The 21,109-nt window shown below is 28.7% G+C and overlaps 1 protein-coding gene across 1 annotated transcript; it reads right to left on the bottom strand.

Annotated features, from left to right (window-relative positions):
* Window positions 1-3: 3 nt before the first annotated feature.
* LOC107164269 (medium-chain acyl-CoA ligase ACSF2, mitochondrial-like) lies at window positions 4-18,591 on the bottom strand. Its single transcript, XM_015512026.2, has 13 exons — window positions 18,328-18,591; window positions 15,142-15,307; window positions 14,900-15,028; window positions 14,609-14,832; window positions 14,420-14,537; window positions 14,163-14,258; window positions 13,369-13,517; window positions 12,176-12,353; window positions 5,266-5,373; window positions 1,313-1,458; window positions 1,088-1,229; window positions 918-1,028; window positions 4-833 (listed from the first exon to the last, which is right to left on the bottom strand). The coding sequence occupies exons 1-13, from the start codon at window positions 18,366-18,368 to the stop codon at window positions 699-701; spliced, it is 1,743 nt and encodes a 580-aa protein (XP_015367512.1). The 5' UTR covers window positions 18,369-18,591; the 3' UTR covers window positions 4-698.
* Between the last annotated feature and the right edge of the window lie 2,518 nt (window positions 18,592-21,109).

The raw sequence follows: 21,109 nt of genomic DNA, 5'->3' as shown, positions 1-21,109 counted from the left end.
TAATTAAAATAAATCAACGGTATTTATTTTTAAAACGATTGTTGTGTGAGTATATATTTTTTTTATTTTTTAAATAACAATAGGTAAAAACCAACGTTTTTCGAACACACACGCTGCAGTTCCGTATTTTTTAATTTACTTTTTATTTATTCGTTGAAGGTTTCGACAAAAACGAGTTATTATTTTGAAATCTGTGGAAACATTGTAAGAAAACTTATACAAGGTTATGCCCATCTTCCAACCTTAGCTGTAAAAATTACAAAATATAATGTTTCTGTCGTGCAGACTTCAGCTATAGCGTCATGTCATTATGTCGGTAATTTTTAAAACGCTCATACACAATATATCTCATACGTATATTATAATATTGTATTGTTATATCACAATAAAATATTTAATTGTATTTAAATACAAATAATTTGTGTGATAATATATGTAAAACTAAACAATTACATTTCGTGTGCTCATAAAATATTGTGCAACTAAAGTTTTGCTATTTATTCAACAATGACCATCATCATCGTTAATATTATTACGACCCACTTCTCTCTATGAACTTTAAAAACGAGCATAACCTTCATCTATATTATGTGTTTCCGATAAATAAATATTGTTATGAGACTATTATAAATTAATAATATTATTCACTCGAATAAGCGCGGTCGAACTGAAAATAATATAAATAACAAAATTATGTATTATTGACGATTTTTCATATTTTTTATATAATCTTGCATGATGTCCCGAAGTCTAAATTTTTGGATTTTTCCGGACACAGTTTTTGGAAAGTCGTCCATGATCAAAACGTGGTTTGGAACTTTAAATCTTGCGATCTGTATTGAAAAAAAAATATAAATTCGTTCCATTTGTTAGGCCCGTTAAATAATAAGTTCACAAGTCATAATTAAAAAACTCACGTTGCCATTGCAATAATTTTTTACGGTTTCTTCGTCGACGGTGGATCCTTTTGTGATCGTTATAGCGGCACATACTACTTCGCCAAGTCTGTCGTCTGGTATTCCAAACACCTTTTTTGAGAGTAAGTAATAAATAATTAAATAATAAAACTCCTGTTTCCGATACGAACCTGTGCTTGGATGATTTCCGGATGAGACTCCAAGAAATACTCGATGGCCTGCGGTTGTATGTTTTCACCGCCTCTGATTATAATGTCTTTAATCCTGCCAGTGACCACGCCGTAACCATCTTCGTTCAAAATTAGTATATCACTGTAAACACGGACAATAAAATAATAATATTTTTGTCGTACAGCAAAGTATAATAATTATTAGCCAATAGTTTTAGGAGGTACCCAGATTTAAGCCAATCGTTGTCTAGTGCCTTTTTCGTCATTTCCTCGTCGTTCCAGTAGCCGGGCATGACGTTGTAGCCTTTAAACCAAACTTCTCCAGGTCTGCCCATCGGCACAGTGATCCCATTTTTGTCCACAACTTTAACCTGAAAATAAATTAAAATTATCGTGTAATAATAGACACTGCGATATTGAATGTTAATTGAGCTGTATAATTCGACTTTGCATCATGGGAAGATAAACTGAACAAATATAAAATGTTAAATCGGAGTATTTCGGTATTAGTGCATACCTCAGTTCAGATATTGCTTCTCTCGCAGGTACAAGATTTTAAGTCTTTACTCCTTATAGCTATAATCTAAAGGTTCTACGTCAGTGTTAAGAAGGAACTCGTTCCGAAAAGAAAAGGGTTCCAGGAATGAGTTCTTTCCGTAGGAATAAAGCTTGGAACTGCTTCCTTAAAAAATAAAGATATAAGGAACGTGGACGAAAATCAATGTTCCTTTAAATTATATATATAGTTTTCGTTGTTTCTGCGAGATAAAACGTAAGAAGATATTTTTAATAGGTGTATGTTAATTCACTGATCGTTGTCCTTGTAAATAGAAAAAGTATTATTTAAAGACAGCAATAATTATTTGTTTACGGCTATAATTCGATTAAAATAGAAACGAAAATTGGAATATTCGGAGCGAGTTTGTTATTTTTTGAATAATACACAATAGTATCAGTAACGAGTTCGTTTGTTAAGATTTAGAGATAAACGGGGAATGAATTGAGATCCTTTTACACATGAACTCTCCCAACACTTCTGTGCGTCGATCAGTCAGTCAAAACCCGTTCGATTATTATGTATAATATAAAGAGATTAAAATATACGAATCGCATACATCGAACCTTTCAAAAATCAATAATATTATAACCGAAAAGTTTGACAAAGTGACTGACAATAATTCTACCTGTCCTCTTTTAATATCATATTAAGACTTCACATAGGCAATAAACTAATAAGTCTGTAAATAATTGTTTTTATTTTTTTTACGCGAATTTTAAGGCTAAAATATATATGAATTGGACGGCGCTTTGAGTAGTCAACCTTGTATCACCAACAATGTGTTGTATAATTCGTCTATAGTCTTGCCATTTAAGGAGTATAATATTATTAATGTAAAAAATTACTAAAATCGAACTTGGCACGTTAAATTATAGTTTATTGATAATATTCATTCATTGGTCCAGGGCTGTGCATATTTCACGACATCGCACAGCGATCAATTTTATTCCTAAATAAATAATTATGATAAATAATGATAAGATTCATATCTCATTCGTGGTAAATTCATACAAAATACTTATGCAATATTTTAATCTACCATCACATAATTTTATTTTCATCCACGCAATATATTATTAGACGATAATGGGCGTGTTCATGGCTGCTTCATTTTTCTATTTTCTATTAACATTTTACTGGTATTATATTATTTTGTTAATCGTGTGTATTTCGCAGTTAATATTATATAGTTGTCACCAGTGGTTGAATCGGGGGGGGGGGGGGGGCGGGGGGACGGAGTCCCACTTCTATTTTAAAAATATTTTAGCGTACCCCTTCTAATTTCTTTTAATGGGACGCTTGGGACGGGAATCATTGACATAGATAGAACATGACATAGATCATTCCTATAAACATTTATGGGCATATTTAAATTTATAAAACAAATAACAATTATTATTATGTATTTTACAATATTTTATTTTTAATTTTTAAATAAAAATGAATATTTGTTTATTGTTGTATGGTATAAAATGTCATTGTAGTGGGGGGGGGGGGACATATGCTACCACTTAACAGTAAGACATTTAAATGTTCGGGGACGCACATATCTTTTATACTTTTGCATCCCCCTTCTATTTTTTTTTCCAATTCAAGCACTGGTGACAACTTGTCACATGTTATTAAACAATCCCAACGTCGCCTCTATGACGACGATTACACGAGGAACTGCAACGTGCATATAATTTGCAATAAAACGATATTAAATTAAATAATTCCAGTGGGCTTACCCCCGTCTCAAGCTCCGTTAAGTGTAAACTACACGTGTTTTTAACCCAGCGATTTCAGTGATTTTAAAATATTGTTCTAAAATTATGTACATTTCACCATAATGATTCGATGTGTTATTTCTTGTGACTGACGACAGCAATCCTAAACGAATAAAAATATATTCGTTTTTTACGAGTTATCGTATCCCTATATGAGCCTCTCATTAAAAATAATATTGTAAAATGTGAAGTATAGAAAAGAGATTTATTACATTAAAAAAAAAAAAATTCTAAAAAAACATAATTAAATCACAAAAGATTTAATATAAATTGTAAGTTTCATTAGTGGGTGGCTTTTTTCCCCAAATTCAGTAACTCATGTTTTTTTCTTTTTTAACTCATACATAATATAATCATTATATGTTATATAATATGGAGTGTATATTGTCTTTTAGAAAAAAAAAAGTGAAATAATTATTGGCTTCCAGGTGCACATGTACCAAATTTCAGAATAACGATTGCGCGAGACTTGCAGGTTATGAATCGTAATAATTTGGCGTAATCCGAGTAAAAGCTTGCTACAACAATCACGAAACGCGTCGTATAATGATTTTTAGTATAACATAAATAATAATAATAATAACACTATAGCTTGAATTGATTCATATTATTATGAGTCCTTTATCCTTATGTATCGAGCAAGATGTGAATTCAGCGGATCAGACTAGAAATGTACCATGCTAGAAAAAATTTATGAAAAGTCCATGGTCGCTTGCCAATGTCTCGCGATCGACGCAATATAACGTAAAACATTATAACATTTTATATCAGATCAGATCGATTCTGAATGGAGACCACCACCGCTATATTGAATATTAATCGAAAATGTTTGCTAAGACCGTGTTTAGAAATAAAAAATTATTAAAATAGTTGTCTGTGAATATACGCAAACTAAAATTCGATCTACAATAAAAATATAATAATTATAGTATTATACCATTTACAATATAATAGATAATCTATATGTATATACACCTACCCCTGTGTGCATTAATATGATTTTGATATCCCAGCGATTGTATTTATAAGTCTTAAATGTGACATCACATAACTATTACTATATGATTCCCAATAGATGTTATGAAAAAAGTCACTGTGCTGATATTGGGAAATCTCATGTCTCTCAATCTGATTGCTTATGGAAGTAACATTGTGATGAAACATAGAACATTGTTTTGCGACATCTCATTCAGTAACTTCACAGGTCGGGATATTAACGGTGCCTAAGACATCTCCGCGATAACCATAGGCATTAAACTTCACATGACACAAAATAACTGCTGTACCTATAACATCTCTGAGAATGATTTTTACACACAGGAACCTCAATGCATAAGTTATTTATTTTTTATCAAAAAAAAAAAAATTTTTAATTGCGTACACTATTACTTATATCTCCTCGTACCAATGATTTTTATTTACATTTTATTTGGCAAAATTATAAACGTGCAGCATAATATATTATTATCGCGGACCGTATCTTTAGGATTTTTATGACGTTAAATGCACAGCTCTGTTTATCACAACCTCAAATAATTATAAGCTTAAACATTTTCATAATACAAAATATGCATATTTGAAATAAACGAACTAATTATTAATCTTTTACTATAAATTTGAAACGACGAATTTTAAGTGCCTATATTACGTTAATTACGAGGAGAAAAAACTGCAGAAATCATTAAAACAAATTAATATACAAACATACTGTTCACTATTATTTATTAGTGTGGGATGTAATATATTTTCCCATGCTAACACCGTCTCAAGGTGAACAACAAATGTCCTGCGATTGCCGATAAATAGCGTGATAATGTTTTATGCACATTTATTTTTCGTTCATAACTTACTTCGGAGTGATCGAGCACTTGACCAACTGTTGTTAGCGATGTGTGCTCAGACTCATTGGCATTCGAGAGGAACACTATGGGACTTGCTTCTGTCATGCCGTAGATCGACTGAAATCAAAAAGGCGTCCATCAATGACATTCAAATTTAAAGCTATCATCATGTCGAATGAAAACGTTTTGCGCTTGCTATCGAGTAATGAAAAAAAAAACCCTAACGAAATTCCACTTCCTCATAATATATTATTATACGTAGATCATTATAATGTTGCTATATTATTTATTAATTATAATTATTTTACCGTACAGTTATAAACCTGTTATTATATTAAGCTGCATGTCGATCTAAAACAATTCTCAAAGTATATTTTTAACCACGTTAATATAGGTACCTATATACACGCATGGTTGTATCTGAAGCCGCTTGCACTGTTGCAAAACTGAAAATGTGTCTGATTACATTATTTTAATTCGAAGGAAACGTTAATGATTTTTTCGCCGAGTAACATATCTGTTTTTTTTTTTTTTTAATCGTTGTAATTATTTTTTACTAGCGGATCTGCATACATTATTCCACTGAAATCGAAACCATCACCACTTATCTCGTGAATGCGATTTTTTACCTAGGTATTTTTTTACTCTTGGTGGTTTTAATTTCAAAAATAATATTCGATCATAATTTATTGCGAAGAAAAATATCGCTTCCTATGTAAAAAAAATATTACGTTAGTAAATAATCGTGGCGTTTTTATTTACCATACTCGTTATCTATTATTATGCGCTTATTAGATTACCCTCGACGATATCTATAGTTAAATTATTTATCACGTGGAGTTATTTTATTCGCGTAGAAATTAATTGAGCAATAACTTTTCACGGTCAGATATATTGGAAAATTGTTGGTTTAACTAAAAATTAATTTAACTTACAGTGAAAACTCTCTATAACGAATCTGAAGGGACCATTGTATTTCTTTCGTTACCTATTGAGAGTTTTCGTAATAGAGAGTAATTGATAGGTTTTAAATCAAACCAACCATTATAAGTTAACTTAATGTTATTTACGTAATGCAGAGTTTTTCGTTGTAACGAGTTCCGTTATAAAGAGTTTTCACAGTATTTAATAAGAAATTTCCCAACCCAATAACTTTCCGTGTTTAATTTTATTGCAGTGAACGTTTAAACATACCTATCTTATATTATGACGTTTGCAACATACAGAATATAATTCTAATAACATAAAAATAGATTTAGTAATAAATATGAATGATTGCAATAGATTTGTATTATATTGAGACAGCACAGATGTACCTACTAAAAATTAACAAATTGCCAATATTACGATATAATATATACCCACTATGATAGTTAACATTTCATTATCGATTGCCATACACCTTCGAAGTTTACGAAAGACAATATTTTATGAAAGTCAAAATTGCGCACCTGTCTCACAATATATTATGTTTTAACCTATTAATAGCCTTGCAGGCTATATATTATTATTTTCGAAATTTTATACTCTGTGCGGCAAAGGTTCTTTTCCCGGGAGACTTGCTTATTAATACGCTATTTAATAATAATTATACTCAAAACAATTTAGTGACTACAATTTGTGGTAATAATACGAATTAAAGTACCATCGTATTGGTTAATTAATATACCGTGAGCTAATTAATGAGCTCCAAAATAAAGATCTCCTTATCTCACAATAAGCTATAGGGGAATTAATATTGCATTTATCGAATTTGAGAATCCTGCTAATTGCTATTTGTGCTTGTTACATTAATTCTAGATAAGGAGGACTGACAACAGGTCATTGGCCGGCTTTTTCATGCTGATAAACTCGGTATAGCTTATTATAATTGTAAGAACTGCATATTATATCTTTCTTAACTAGTTGAATTTCCAGCTGGTTTAAAAAGATTTTTGTTTTAAATCGTACTTGAGGACGACCTTTCGACAAAAATCGAACCCGTAAAAATATTCATGCGAAAGCATAGCTATATTTATTATGGTAATATTGAAAAATAAATTTAAAAAAAAAATCTAAACCAGGCAGATGTATTTTATTTACAAGCTGCAGTAAAAAAAAAAAAACATGAACATAACGTTTGATAAATTAAGTCCACCTTTTTTTTATATTTTACAAGTAACCTAGTTAATTTATTAAGGCATGCACTTTACCCCATGCGTTCATCGATAACTGCAGTTAAAACGGATGATCATTTTTTGTAGTTTGTATACCTATACATCAAAAGATATTTTTGCTAAACAAATTGTATCATATCTTTTTAATTGCTTGTTCAATGACCATTCACGTGTTCGTTGTTAATGTTCGATGATTATCTGTGCCGATATTATTTAAAGGTTATTAAGACAATTCCTTCGATATTAATTATGACGAAGCTCGACCCGGCAATAACATAATTAATATAGAAAGTTGTAAAATTGACTGCCGTTTGTTGTAAGCACAGTCTCGATTTTACAGCAGTGGTGCCCAGTTAGGTTTATAAGTATTGCAATATTTTACGTGATATCGAATGGTGGGGGGGGGGGGGGTTGTTGTTAAATTATTGGTGTGGCAGAGAAGTTTATAAATGTATAATATAAATTAAAGTCCATAACAATTAATTTACGTGAACTACTGCAGTGATTGATTGTGAGTATAATTATTGTAGAGTGCAGCGAAAATATTTGTTTGAAATAAAAAAAATGGGTTGGCGGGTGGGTTACATTTAAAGGGGAAATATTTTAAATATTTTAACTATTTTGCGGGTAGTAAAATTTTGATATTAAGTTGGTCCCTACTTAAAATCGTTGATGAACATTGGACATAATATTATCATTAAGAGGACACCAAACGGACATTTGTTATCTCCGTCTTGCGAATGTACAACATGGACATTTTTCGTTCACAATAATTCATTTTAATCTTTTGTGCATAAAATTAGAGTGAATTTACCTCGTATAAAATTTAAAGGCAATAATATTATATAGGGCATCTCGGAGGATCATGTTGATATTATTATTTTTAAGAAAGCTATGTTCGTTTTAAATCATTTATCATTCAAAATGGTCACAACTTACTTAAAAATAATAACATCAATATTCCAATACTTCATTGGTTGCTAGACGCTAGTACATAGTACCATTTTGCATATTAATATTTTTAATACTATGTCGCAATTAAACAAATAAATAATTTTCAAAACGGTTCTGTCCAAAGTAAATTCATACGAGCCAGATTTAAAAATATCGAAGTATGAGAATACCTATTTAATTATAAGCTAATACTAGCCAATATTAAAAATAGGTAAATAAAAAAGCGGGTAAGTGGATGTCGCTCTGCTGTACATTAGGTATGGTGGGGTGGACCTCTGACTAGGGTAGGTTAGATTTGAATGCAATGATAGGTATCATTGTATACGAAAAACGATTCTGAACGGATATGATTTGTCAGTCTAGGATATATTATATTTAAATATTGTCATATATTCTATTTTGAAACAAATATTTTATTTTTCAATTAGGACGCATTTTGCATAAGACATGGTTAATAAATTTTTCCAAAAACATTGCATGTAGTTATCATAATTCATAATACCTTATATTATCATAGATATACATATACCTGGTTTGAGGATAAATCGTTATCATTACGCGATTTCATAAAAATTTAAAACTCAAACGCTTAAATAACGGCTATAACGGCAAAAATTCTTGAAAATTAAACTGTATATAGATAACACTAACATAAACATTTGTTGAAAATTTCAAGTATTTACAGTGATTAGTTTTTGAATTACCACCATATAAAAAAAATCGATTTGGTCGAAAACTGGTTTTGCGTAAAAATTCCCGTTTTTCTGTCTCTTTTTTTTTTTTTTTTCTCGATTTTTTTGAAAACTGTTAGAAAATTTTTACTTTTGACCACTATAATGTTCCAAGGATATTCTTTTTTCCATCGGAAACCACCCCCAAAGTTTGAAATTGAAGCATTATTTCGACTAGTTATGCTGTACACAGACACGCAAAAAAAAAACACACACATCATTGTAAAATCAATACATTCATCACTCCGTTCAGAATCTAAAAATGAAAGGTATGCATCAAAATATTATTAAGTTTACCGAATTCTTTTTGAATCCTACACAGACTATTATTATAGTTAATATCGTCATATTAAAATGCATTTGGAAACCGGAAATTTATAACACTTTCGCAGAGTGAACTTTGGTTACATGATTATAATAATTATAATATGTAATAACTATATCAGAAAAAAATATGATTTTCGGATAGGAATTTACAACCGACCTTTTTTATATCAATATGTATCTAACTATTGATCCCGGGCAAAGTGTATATACATATAGGTACACTTGCTCATTGTTTATTATTTTCACGCAACTATATATTATATAAAAAATATTATTTAAAAACAAAAACAATAATAACAATGAGATAGTTATTGCTTTTTATGACAATTTTACTTTTACTGTTACTCAATGAAAATTATTAAACAGCAACAAATATGTACAATATTTCTATATCATTTTAGATTCTGAGCGGAGTGAGGAATGTATTGATTTTACCATGATGTGTGTTTTTTTTTTTTTATTTTTTTTTTTGTGTATGTCATCACGTTTTGGGACAGTAAAAATGCTTCGATTTTCGACTTCAGTACCTCGTTCGATCAGAAAGTGAATCTAGTTGGTACTTTGAGGGGTCAAAAGTGAAAAATTAATAAATCACGAAATTACGTGTTCTCCTTATGAGGCTATGTTTGGTACCCGAGCAAAAATAGGCTTGAAATCTACTTCTCAACCAGAAAGTATCATACATATGCTTAAGACTGATGATGATTTAGAAACCACGCTGAATTCTATTAATACCAATCATGAAAAAAGTAAATAGGTCATAAATAAAAAAATCTTTATATTTTTAATTAATAATCGGGATAAACAAACTAAAAATTAAAGGAAAAACGGGAAATTTTACGCATAATCAGTTTTCGACAAAATCGATTTTGATTTTTGATGTAACTTTAAAACAAATGACCATAGATACTTGAAATTTTCACCGAATATTTAATACAAGTATATTCTATCCACCATGCAATTTTCAAAAAATGTTGACTAAAGTTGAACTATTTATAGGCATATGCAATTTTCGATCATTATTAATTGTTTTTTAATTAATATCAATCTAAATGTATTTCTTTGGTAGAAAAGCTTGAAAAATTTAATACAAGGCTCGTAAAAAATTGCTACAATAGCAGTTGAAAAATAAAATAAATTCGTAGTCTCAAAGTTTGGATTTTGACAAAATATTTTAAGCTAGAAATTCATAAAAAATTTTCTTTTTAAATCTAAAATTTTAAAATTTTTAATAATCTTTAATATATCCTAAACAGATAAACCGTCCCCGCTCAGAATCGTTTTTCGTATATAATGATATTATATAATATCATTGGATTCAAATTTAATTCTAATAATGGATAGATTAATAACCTACTGTACAGCAGAGCGACTTCCGCGACTTCCCCGCTTTTTTATTATTTTAGTTTTAACTTCCATAGTAGTTATAGATTGTACCTTATTTAATACAATATAATAAAAAATAAAAAACAAACAAAATATATTTATGTTTATATACAAATATTATACTCCACTAACCTCTTTCACTGTTAAACACAATGTATCCCCATAGTCTTAAGACCAACATTTTGTAATTATTCCAGGCTAACGACCCCAGTTGTTGAAACCTTACAGGCCCAATTAAAAAAAATTACAAAAAATACAAAATCCTAAAAATGCACAACATTGTATAACGTGCATACAATACCAGCTATCTTGCAGTATATTTATCTGACGGAATAATAGACGTTTTCCATGAATAAAACCCTCTGTTATTAATAATGACATTCTTTTTTCTATTTCTTTTTTAATTAGCTGATAAGACTTCACCGTCAAAGGTTATAAGCCTACTTTTATAGTAAATTATATACACTTGCACTTTGCAGTGTGCAAGACAAAAGGAAAAATATTTACATCATTCACGATATTATTCATAGTTTTTTACTTGAGTTTATGCTATTAAATATATATATATATATATATAAACTACTCTATTATGACATTATATTATATCTATTGCGTTACGACGTACATAATATAATACACGTGTGTTTACTATATATTATGTGTTTTTATAGTAGTAAACAACTATAATATGAAACGTACCTATCTACCAAGTTACAATAATTATGTAACCACACTATAACCACTGCATAGATCAACCACGAGTTGGCGCAGGTCTATTTCAGTTGAAATTAATTACCTATGTACGGGATATTATTACTATTATTATTATAACATGTTGTTACTACAATGCTACGAGATGGAGATCATTTAAGTCTAGACATACGACTATACGGTGTTGCGAAAATTCACTATTTCCAAATTCTATCTTTGAACTGTGTATGTATTATTATTTTTCGACGTTGCACGTAGGGCGCAAGAAAACGTCTATTAGAGGATACATCATTATACCTACAATAATTATTCCCCCTTCAGCAGATCACGGTCATTATAATAATATTATATTTCGCATCTTATTCAATTTCACAGTGCCGTATAGAGTTGTACGGTTGGATAATAACTGCAAATTTAATTTTTCGCGTGACCCATAATATTATTATGGTTTTAGTCTCCTTAACTAGTGCTGTGGGACCTATCGATTTTCACACTATACGATTATTATTTAATCAGATATTAGTGACGAAAGATTTGCAAAAGATACATCAAGTATACGCAGTACAATTGAATGCAAGCATCACATATTATTATCGTTATAAAATAACGATTTTTATACTTTATACATATTATTATCTAATAAAAATATATTACCGCGAGTCTTTTGAGATTGAATGTAGTTTTAATTTGTTTGAATAAATTGGGTGAACACAGAGCTCCTGCGCATAACCCAATTTCAGGCGTAGTAAATGTGTGACCTTGATCCATTAGTTCTTTGGATGCGTTTATCAAATCAATGTACATTGTCGGTGTCCCGTACAATATTGTACACCTAAATCAACATAATATGATACACTACAAAATATGTATTTTGTTTTCCAACATAATGTATTGTTACAATAATTATAAGTGGTTGAAAATAATCAAAGGTGGATATTTGGATAAGTTAATGAAAAATGTTTGGTTAAATTAAGTTAAGTGAAGAGGACACATGATCGTTAAGTTAAAAGTTAACAAATTATGGATTTAATACGATAAGTTAAATGTTAATATGGAAAACAATATTAACTTAACTCAGTTTAAAAAAAAATTATTAAATTATTTTTGAAGAATTAGTATGTAAATCACATAAAAAGTGACTGTGCCTATCTAATCTAATAAAATAAACCATTATACAACATTATTTTATCAAGAATTTATCCTATTTTATTATGCCATTATATAGTATTAGATTATTTATATTTTATATTAATATTTACGTATAAACGAAACATTTCAAAATGTTTTTAACTTGATGTATTATTTTTAAATCAACTGAGAAAAACCAAGCTTTTCAATCGCCAATTAAATCAGTCAATTTCATAAGTTGATTGAAAAATAAACTAAGTTAAAAAGTCTTAAAAAAATTAACTTTTTGACTTTTAAACCTGTTAATGCCCACCTTTGAAAATAATACAGTTTCACCCTTGTATCTACTGTTTACAATAATTATTAATCTGAATGGTTATGGGAAACTGAAAAATAAAAATCGAATGAAATTATAATATTGTTGTACGCTGTATGATATGTGTTGTATACTTGTGTCCCATCATATGTATTGGGTATGTACACTGTGTGATGATATATTTTCTTCTACTTAAACAAATAGGTAATTGACATACACGCGTATTATTGAGTTAATTTGTTTCATGAATAGTAATGAATTATAATATGGAATTATGTAAGTAAAATGTAACTATTGAAGTGTATAATACCTTCCGTGTTTTTTTTTTTTTTAACAATAAATTCTAATCTTAACAACAAACCAATAGCTCGTAAAAATAATACGTTCGTTTAGCAATACTAACTTTTCGGTAAAGATGGCCTTAGCAGACTCGATAGGTTTGTAACCAAAGGCTGGTAGTATCAGTGCGCTGCCACTATTTAAGCTCGCCATAATACCGACTACAGTCCCAAAAGTGTGAAAGAACGGAACTTGCAACAATATTCGATGTTCCTATTTCAAATTAATAAATTATTAGCTATTACCAATACAATCAAGTGGTATACAGGGTGTTCCACGAGAATTTACCTAAGGAAAATAATGAAAATAAAATGTTGAAAGTCAATATTTTCAGAAAAATAAACTTTACAAAATAGATAATAAATCTTCAATTTATTTGGAAATAATTAAATTAAAAAAATATTTATTTTTTAACATTTTTACCAAAACATAAAAATGATTGTAGTTCTAATACCTATGAGTCTTATCACAAAACAAGAATTTTGACATCTTCATTATTTCGGGAGATATCGCAATAACAGTTAAGTCTTCGCGGGACACCCTGACCCCTGTATATGCGGTATAATAATTTGCTAGTTATTTCTTGGTCACTAACTAATATTCGAATGTATTATAACAATATTAATATTCATCACTATCAAACAAGGTGATTGACCGAGCATACTATTTGTTGTTTTTCCATTTTATTTTCAATTTCTGATTTTTGAGTAGTATTAAAACCATTCGATCTAATTTCGAAATTATCGTAGCACATAAAAAAAATCCAATATTTTTAAATTGTTACGATCGTCACATTGATAACACTCTAAACTCAACTATACGTTTTCTCGACAATAATAATAATTAATTATTAGGTACCTTTTCCATTAGCAACATCCTCTTGCAATAGAAATACGAATTGTTCACAATATTATTATGTGTCAGACATGCTCCCTTCGGCGAGCCAGTTGTCCCCTGTAATATTAATAGATTATTATGATAATTCATATCAATTGGTTAATTGATAACGGACCTAACGGAACTGCTAAACAGCTGCAGCCGTTGTTGCCAAAAAAAATATTATATATTAAAAAAAAAAAAAAAATCAATATTCCTCGAAAAAAATATTTTCTTACCGAAGTAAATTGTATGTTACATATCGCATGAGGATTCAGTTCGCGATTAATTTTTTTCAAGTATGACGTTGATTTTATCGTGCCCGATTGGCACACGTCCCAATATTTGATGACTCCGCTAGAATACGATTGGCGACATTTTGGTTAAATTTAACAAACTAATAAGTGTGCTTCATTGACAATACTTACGGTAGGTTTTTTTCAGTGTTCATCACTATAAACTCCAAATTCGGCAAGTGTCTGGTGGTAACCGGTTTACCATGAGGTTGTTGGGCGATTTCCGGAACAATGTTTTTCAGCAGCTCGTAATAGTTTTGTTTCGGATGAAACTCAAGGGCGATCAGCATTTTCGCGTCGACTTTGCTAAGACAATGATGGAGTTCGTTTTTCATGTACAGTGGATTTATATTTACCTAAAAATCAAAAACTGAATAAGTAAATTACTATCATTCAAGTACCGAGGCCGGAAATCAAACTTACCGCAATCATACCGGCTTTAATCGCCGCCAACAGTGTAATTTCCCATTCTACCGAATTTGAACCCATTAAACATAACCGATCACCTGGTTTCATGCCAATTTCCAAGAGACCGGCTGCCAACTCGTCTACCTTGTTTGTTTTATAAACACAAATTTTATCGTATTATTATATAATAATTTATTATATATTAATGATATCTTGTCGCCTAAAAAACAAAAATACGATCCTTTCATTTTTACAACCTCATGTTTAAGATCCGAGAATGTAATTTTTCGGTTTTGGTGTACAGAAACGATAGCTTCTCTGTTCGGGTATTTTTCTGCTGCTTCGTCGATCAAATGTCCAACGGTCATGTACTTCAACGATTCGTGTTTAGGCCCTTTATAGTAACTCGGTTTAGCAGTCGACCTGTAGATGATCATTCGATTTTTAAAATATAATAAAAAACGTTCTAAGATTATTCAGTTTTTAACAATACAATATTAACTATTGCATATATAATTATATGGTGTAAAACATATACAGTAATAAAAGTGCCTCATAAATTCATAAAACTTAATTATTAAATACTCGACGGCCAAAAATAATAATACAATCGAACATTGGTTTGGTTCGAAAATACTATTAAAATTTAAAATATTGAACCATGAAAACATAATATTATTATTATCATTATCACTTACACGACCTATATATTAGCAGGTTCGTAGGTATATTATGAGTTGATTTGTTTTTATCGTTTTAAATATAGTTGTTAATGAATACTATACATTTGTACTTTATATCATATCTAATAGTATACAAGTCTGACTTTAAAAATCGTCCTTCAAAACAAGGACTGTATATACAATATGTTATTTGGAAATAAAAATAATAATAATAAAATTAAGCACGTAATAAATTAAATCGTACGAAATATTATATGTTCATTTAACTAAAATACAACGTGCTACGGTTAATATTATATTAGAGTATTCCACGTGTTATATTTTAATAGATCATCTGATCATTCTGATCATCTTATAGATAACACAGTATAATATCATAATTATTTCAGTAAGGCGTATAACCTTCGTAAAAGTTTTAAACTGAATTAAATTTAAAAAATAAAAATAAAAATATGATCGATGACATAAGTTTATCTTTTCAAGGATTTCAAATAACACATACCTAATAATAATATTGTGACATTAATGATGATATGAATATTTTGTTAACAGTTACGATGAATCCTAAAAATTTCGTTGAAAGTAAGTACCTTCTCATGTACTGACATCCCAACTAGCAAGTAATTTATTTCGACGTTTTATCAAACTAAACTAATTTCATTGTAGTAAAAAAAAAAAAACAACAACGGTCATACGTGAGAAACTGACATAATATATTAATATGATAACCATTAAATCATAAATCATACTGTGATGTAGATTTACATAGAACCATATTAGTTGTCTTGTTTTTGGCTGAATGGATATGAGGAAGTCGTTTTGCGAGTAAGCATAAATAATTACGCATAATTATTATGCTTGACTTTGGTAGGTATTCTTCAAGTAGATACCTACTTATATAATAATATGTCGTATCACTATAACAATATAATAATATGTAAAACGTTGCGATACGGAAATCTTAATCAAATGACATGTTAGCAACATTTATAGGTATACCAAAACACGAATAAATCGTTTTTATGTCTGAATAGACCAAAGTGATAGGGTAATATTATTTTCAATTAATTATGTACTCATTTAGGTGACAGTTTTGCAATAGATAATAATATTAAAAATCTTATTTTATTACCTAATTAATATTATCTTTATAAAATAATATTAACGATGCAACAATGTGCTTACCTCAGTAGTCAGTATTATTATTATTATATTTTAATAAATAAAATCAAATACACCGTTTGTTTATCTTTAGTGGGTACTGTTTCTGTTACTTATCAGTAGACAGTTTATAAATATGTGTCTATAAACTTTCACTTAATGTCAACACAAATAGTGAAATTAATTTTAAAAGATTACCAGTATTTAACTATTATCATTGATTATAAATACAATTTATAATCAATGCTATTATAGACGATACACGTTTAGTAAATTGACTCTATTTTACTAAATTATAACTTCGACTTATAAATAAACTAAACCACTGCAAATGACTTGTATATTATCGTTTATCATTAAAATGTAGTCGAATCTCAATAACTCTCAAACAATATAAGAATTTTGAGGAGAGTAAAAATAATTTTGAATTATGTATTTTATGTATTTTTCGAATTATATACCTCAAGCACAACTTAAAAACACTTCAAGGGGCTAGATAAACATTCGAGGAATTGAGATTTTCGAGTTATTAAAGTTCGACTTATCGATACATGACACCATAATATACATATACAAAATACATACATAGTAATACGCGTATTTGTATTTAGTGAAAATTGTATAATATAATTTTTTTTTCAACCCTAACCTAATCTATATAAGCAATCAAATTTCCATACTTTCAAAATCGAAATCAATATTACCTTTACGTGGATAATAAGAAGACGAATAAATTACATTATAACATCAAATCCATGTATGCATTTATTGATTTTTTGCCAAAACACTGCAGTTTTAGATACCAGCTGACTATTACATTGATTGCCAAATGTCGATTTGTATTCATTTATCGTTTTTAACGTAATAAACGTGCGCACATGCAACGTTGTAATAATAATGTTTTTACTATTCAGGAAACTCGCTCAATATAATATGATACCATTACCCGGGTATTATAATATTATTATGGAATGTAATTATTACCAGAATATTTTAATTACATGATTTTACATATTAATCAATCGAAGGTTTTTTTTGAGGGCAAATAATATATATATTCTATTAACATTCAAACATTTTTAAACACATAGTTTTATGGTTTATAGAACGTGCAATTAATCGCTGCTAACCCCTCGATAATATTATAAGTAAACTGATTTTTTAAATTAATTGTATATAAGTTATATTATACGCTTACAGATATGATATTTAAATATTATGAAGCTCATAAATTCGTAATAATTTTGATAGTAAAACATTACCTTACATCTTAAGCTCTACCTATATCTTCTTCATTCATCAGATATTGGTACTTCCGAATGGCGTACAATGGAAATGTAAAAAGTCATAAAAATAAAAATTATCGTTATATTTTAACCGATAGTATAAGACTTTATTCAGCTGAATGCTGAATAGAATAATTAATGTACCCAAAAATTATCATAACATTATAAATTATATATTTAAAAATATTTCAGTGGACACATTTTATTGTTAATACGCGTTTACACAGCACTTTTGTCAGATTATTTAATAGCAGAACTATAACTATCCTTATATTTATATATATATATAATATACATTTTAATTAATGCTTACTTATTTCCTTGGCCATTTTTTATGAAATAATCTTCAATCATTTTATAGGCGTTACGATTATTATTTGAAAACAAATAGTACTATGACAATTCAATACGACGGGCACTATACAAGCTACTAGGTTGATGATTTTATACTTAACTTGAAAAATATCTATGAAAGCAAATCAATTATTCCGATTTGGTTCATCAAATGAACTTAAACGCGAATGTAACATTTACCGAACACGTTACAGCAATAGGACGACTCGTAAAAGAAAAATGAATTACCAAAACAATAACGCTGCATTGAAATTTAAATCATTATTTGTTGTATTTGCATAGTACCTATTTGAAATTATAATTTAAAATTTTCACAGAATTCGTTTTGCAATGATATTTTCCACGGTCCCCTATTATATTCAATATTTTGATAATAATTCTATGAATAGTCAATGTACAACATTATAAAGGTTGATTTTTTTAGAATTAATAATTGACACACGTGTCAATCTATGATTTTTTTCTAGTTTATATTTTTTCCAAACCTTGAACATAACTTTTTCTGCACTCTAAGTATTTGGAATGCCCTGCAAATTGTATTATATATAGTGTCTACCCATCAGTACACTATAATTGTATTACAAATTATGATTAATAATATCAAGTTCAAACACTAATAATTATATAGACACAAATTAATAATTACATATACATTTATTTGTCTCGCTCGAAACGTCTTTCTTTATGAAACCAAATAACTATAGGAACCTATATAGTTAATAGTTACTATGTTTAATTGATTGGATAAATGTTTTGTATTTTAACACTTTGTATATTATGTTTTGTTCAGAAACTAAAATTTAAAAAAAAAATTATATTATTTGCTCGGTTTTCAAAAATATCTACTACAATGTAAAATGTTTAGTATCACCTCTTGTCTATGACTACGCCTTGTTAGTTGTAAATAAACAAAAAGTGACTATTTAGGTACACAAATTTACTTATGTTTGTATTGTAATAATACTTAAACAATGATTGTATAAATAAAAATATATTTTAAAAAAAATGTATGGTCATCATCGCAAATAATACACATGTACCAAGTACCTTAAATGAGGTAATAATACCAAGTACATTAAATAATACGAGGTAGGTGATTTTGGTATCAAACAACAATACATTATTACATGTGTGTAAAGTGCTAATGTGTTCTTGCTTACAAATAATATATAATATGTGAATGTGGGTGTGTTAATAATATAAGATAAATATTTTTCATCGTAAATGTGCTTTTGACACTCGTGAAATTGTGAAATTTATATTTATAATATTTATTAAATTCAATTTATTTTATCGATGTAAAACGAGTAAAATAACAAAATTTATCTAATGCCAGTATATATTTGTTTTTCCATATTGATATATTATGTATTTTAAACAATGCATTTTAATATCAATCAACTTTCCATCATCAATAGCTCGTAATGATTAAGATAAAAAAGAAAATTAAATATTTTCGTTCAAGTAATGAAAATGTATTTAAAAGCAGTTAAACAGCCATTAATAAAGCATCAATATTCCTTATATCAGCAGTTTATCATACTTTAATGTACATTGACATTATAAATATCTGAAATATAAATGTGGCAAATCTGAATAGGTATGTCATTAAAATTTCATTATTTTGTACCTGTACGATTTTACAATTTACACGAATTACAACTAAGCAGAAGGATGTGAATTTTAATATTGTTGATGTAATGAAAACACGGGAGATTTGAACTAATAATCCTATACATAAGTAGGTACTTGCCTATTTATTTCACAAATATATTATATTACATAATTTTAATGATAATATGGTCCAATCTCGCCGGCAAAATTCAAATTCCCGATAACTCAAGTGAAATAATATTGATTAATAACCAATCAATGGTAGAAAAATATAATCGCTCTGCGAATAAAATTGTCCTTAATTTATTCTTGACAGATAACTATACTTTGCTTCAGAAGTTGTGAAGTAACTTACCAACAGCTTATGGCTGACTTGGTTAATTTATTTTTGGTAAATTCGACAAGTGTCGTGTTTCGGTATGGGGCAATATTACCATGATAATACATTTTACCAACCGGCTACCATTGACATAGCAAAACGATAGGACAATAATTTGTAGTTCATAGCGTTCTCGTAATATTATTATTTGTGATTTAAAATTACTCATACATATTCTCATAGTTTTCATTATGTTTAAAATTTAATATTAAATGTTTTACTATAATAACCAGTTTTGTATAATCAGTAGGTTGGACCCACCTAATGTTTATCGCTAAACTAATATTATGTTTTTCACTGCATAGGTTCCGCCTGGATTAACCCAAATATAATTACTAGTTTGGACTTTTTAACAAACAACCAACTTTTATTTAAAATCATTTATAATGTTATTCGATAATCTATTATGATGACTATAAAGGTATTTATATAATAATCAATATTTAGGTATGTTGAAGTAATATAACAATAGCTAAAAACAAATAACCGTAACTGTGTCAAAATAAAAACCTTATACTTATTATACTACTTATCATTTACCTTAAATTACCTGCGACCAATGGGTTCATTGACATTTGACGTGTCAACAGTTTTGTCTGTTGATATTCTCAACGATATTAAACCCATTTTGTACTAAATTCTCGTAATATAACTGAAATTAAATACAGGTGGGTCCACTCAGGAGTCTGAAATAGTATACAATACGTCTGAATAATTAGCCTTGTGATCAGTGGGGACATAATATTAT

Source organism: Diuraphis noxia, unplaced genomic scaffold (assembly GCF_037042655.1).
Source record: "Diuraphis noxia isolate RWA-SAM2 unplaced genomic scaffold, SU_Dnox_SAM2 contig0005, whole genome shotgun sequence".
Taxonomy (NCBI): domain Eukaryota; kingdom Metazoa; phylum Arthropoda; class Insecta; order Hemiptera; family Aphididae; genus Diuraphis; species Diuraphis noxia.
The sequence above is the reverse complement of the archived record's forward strand: the minus strand, read 5'-3'. Positions and strand labels throughout refer to the sequence as shown.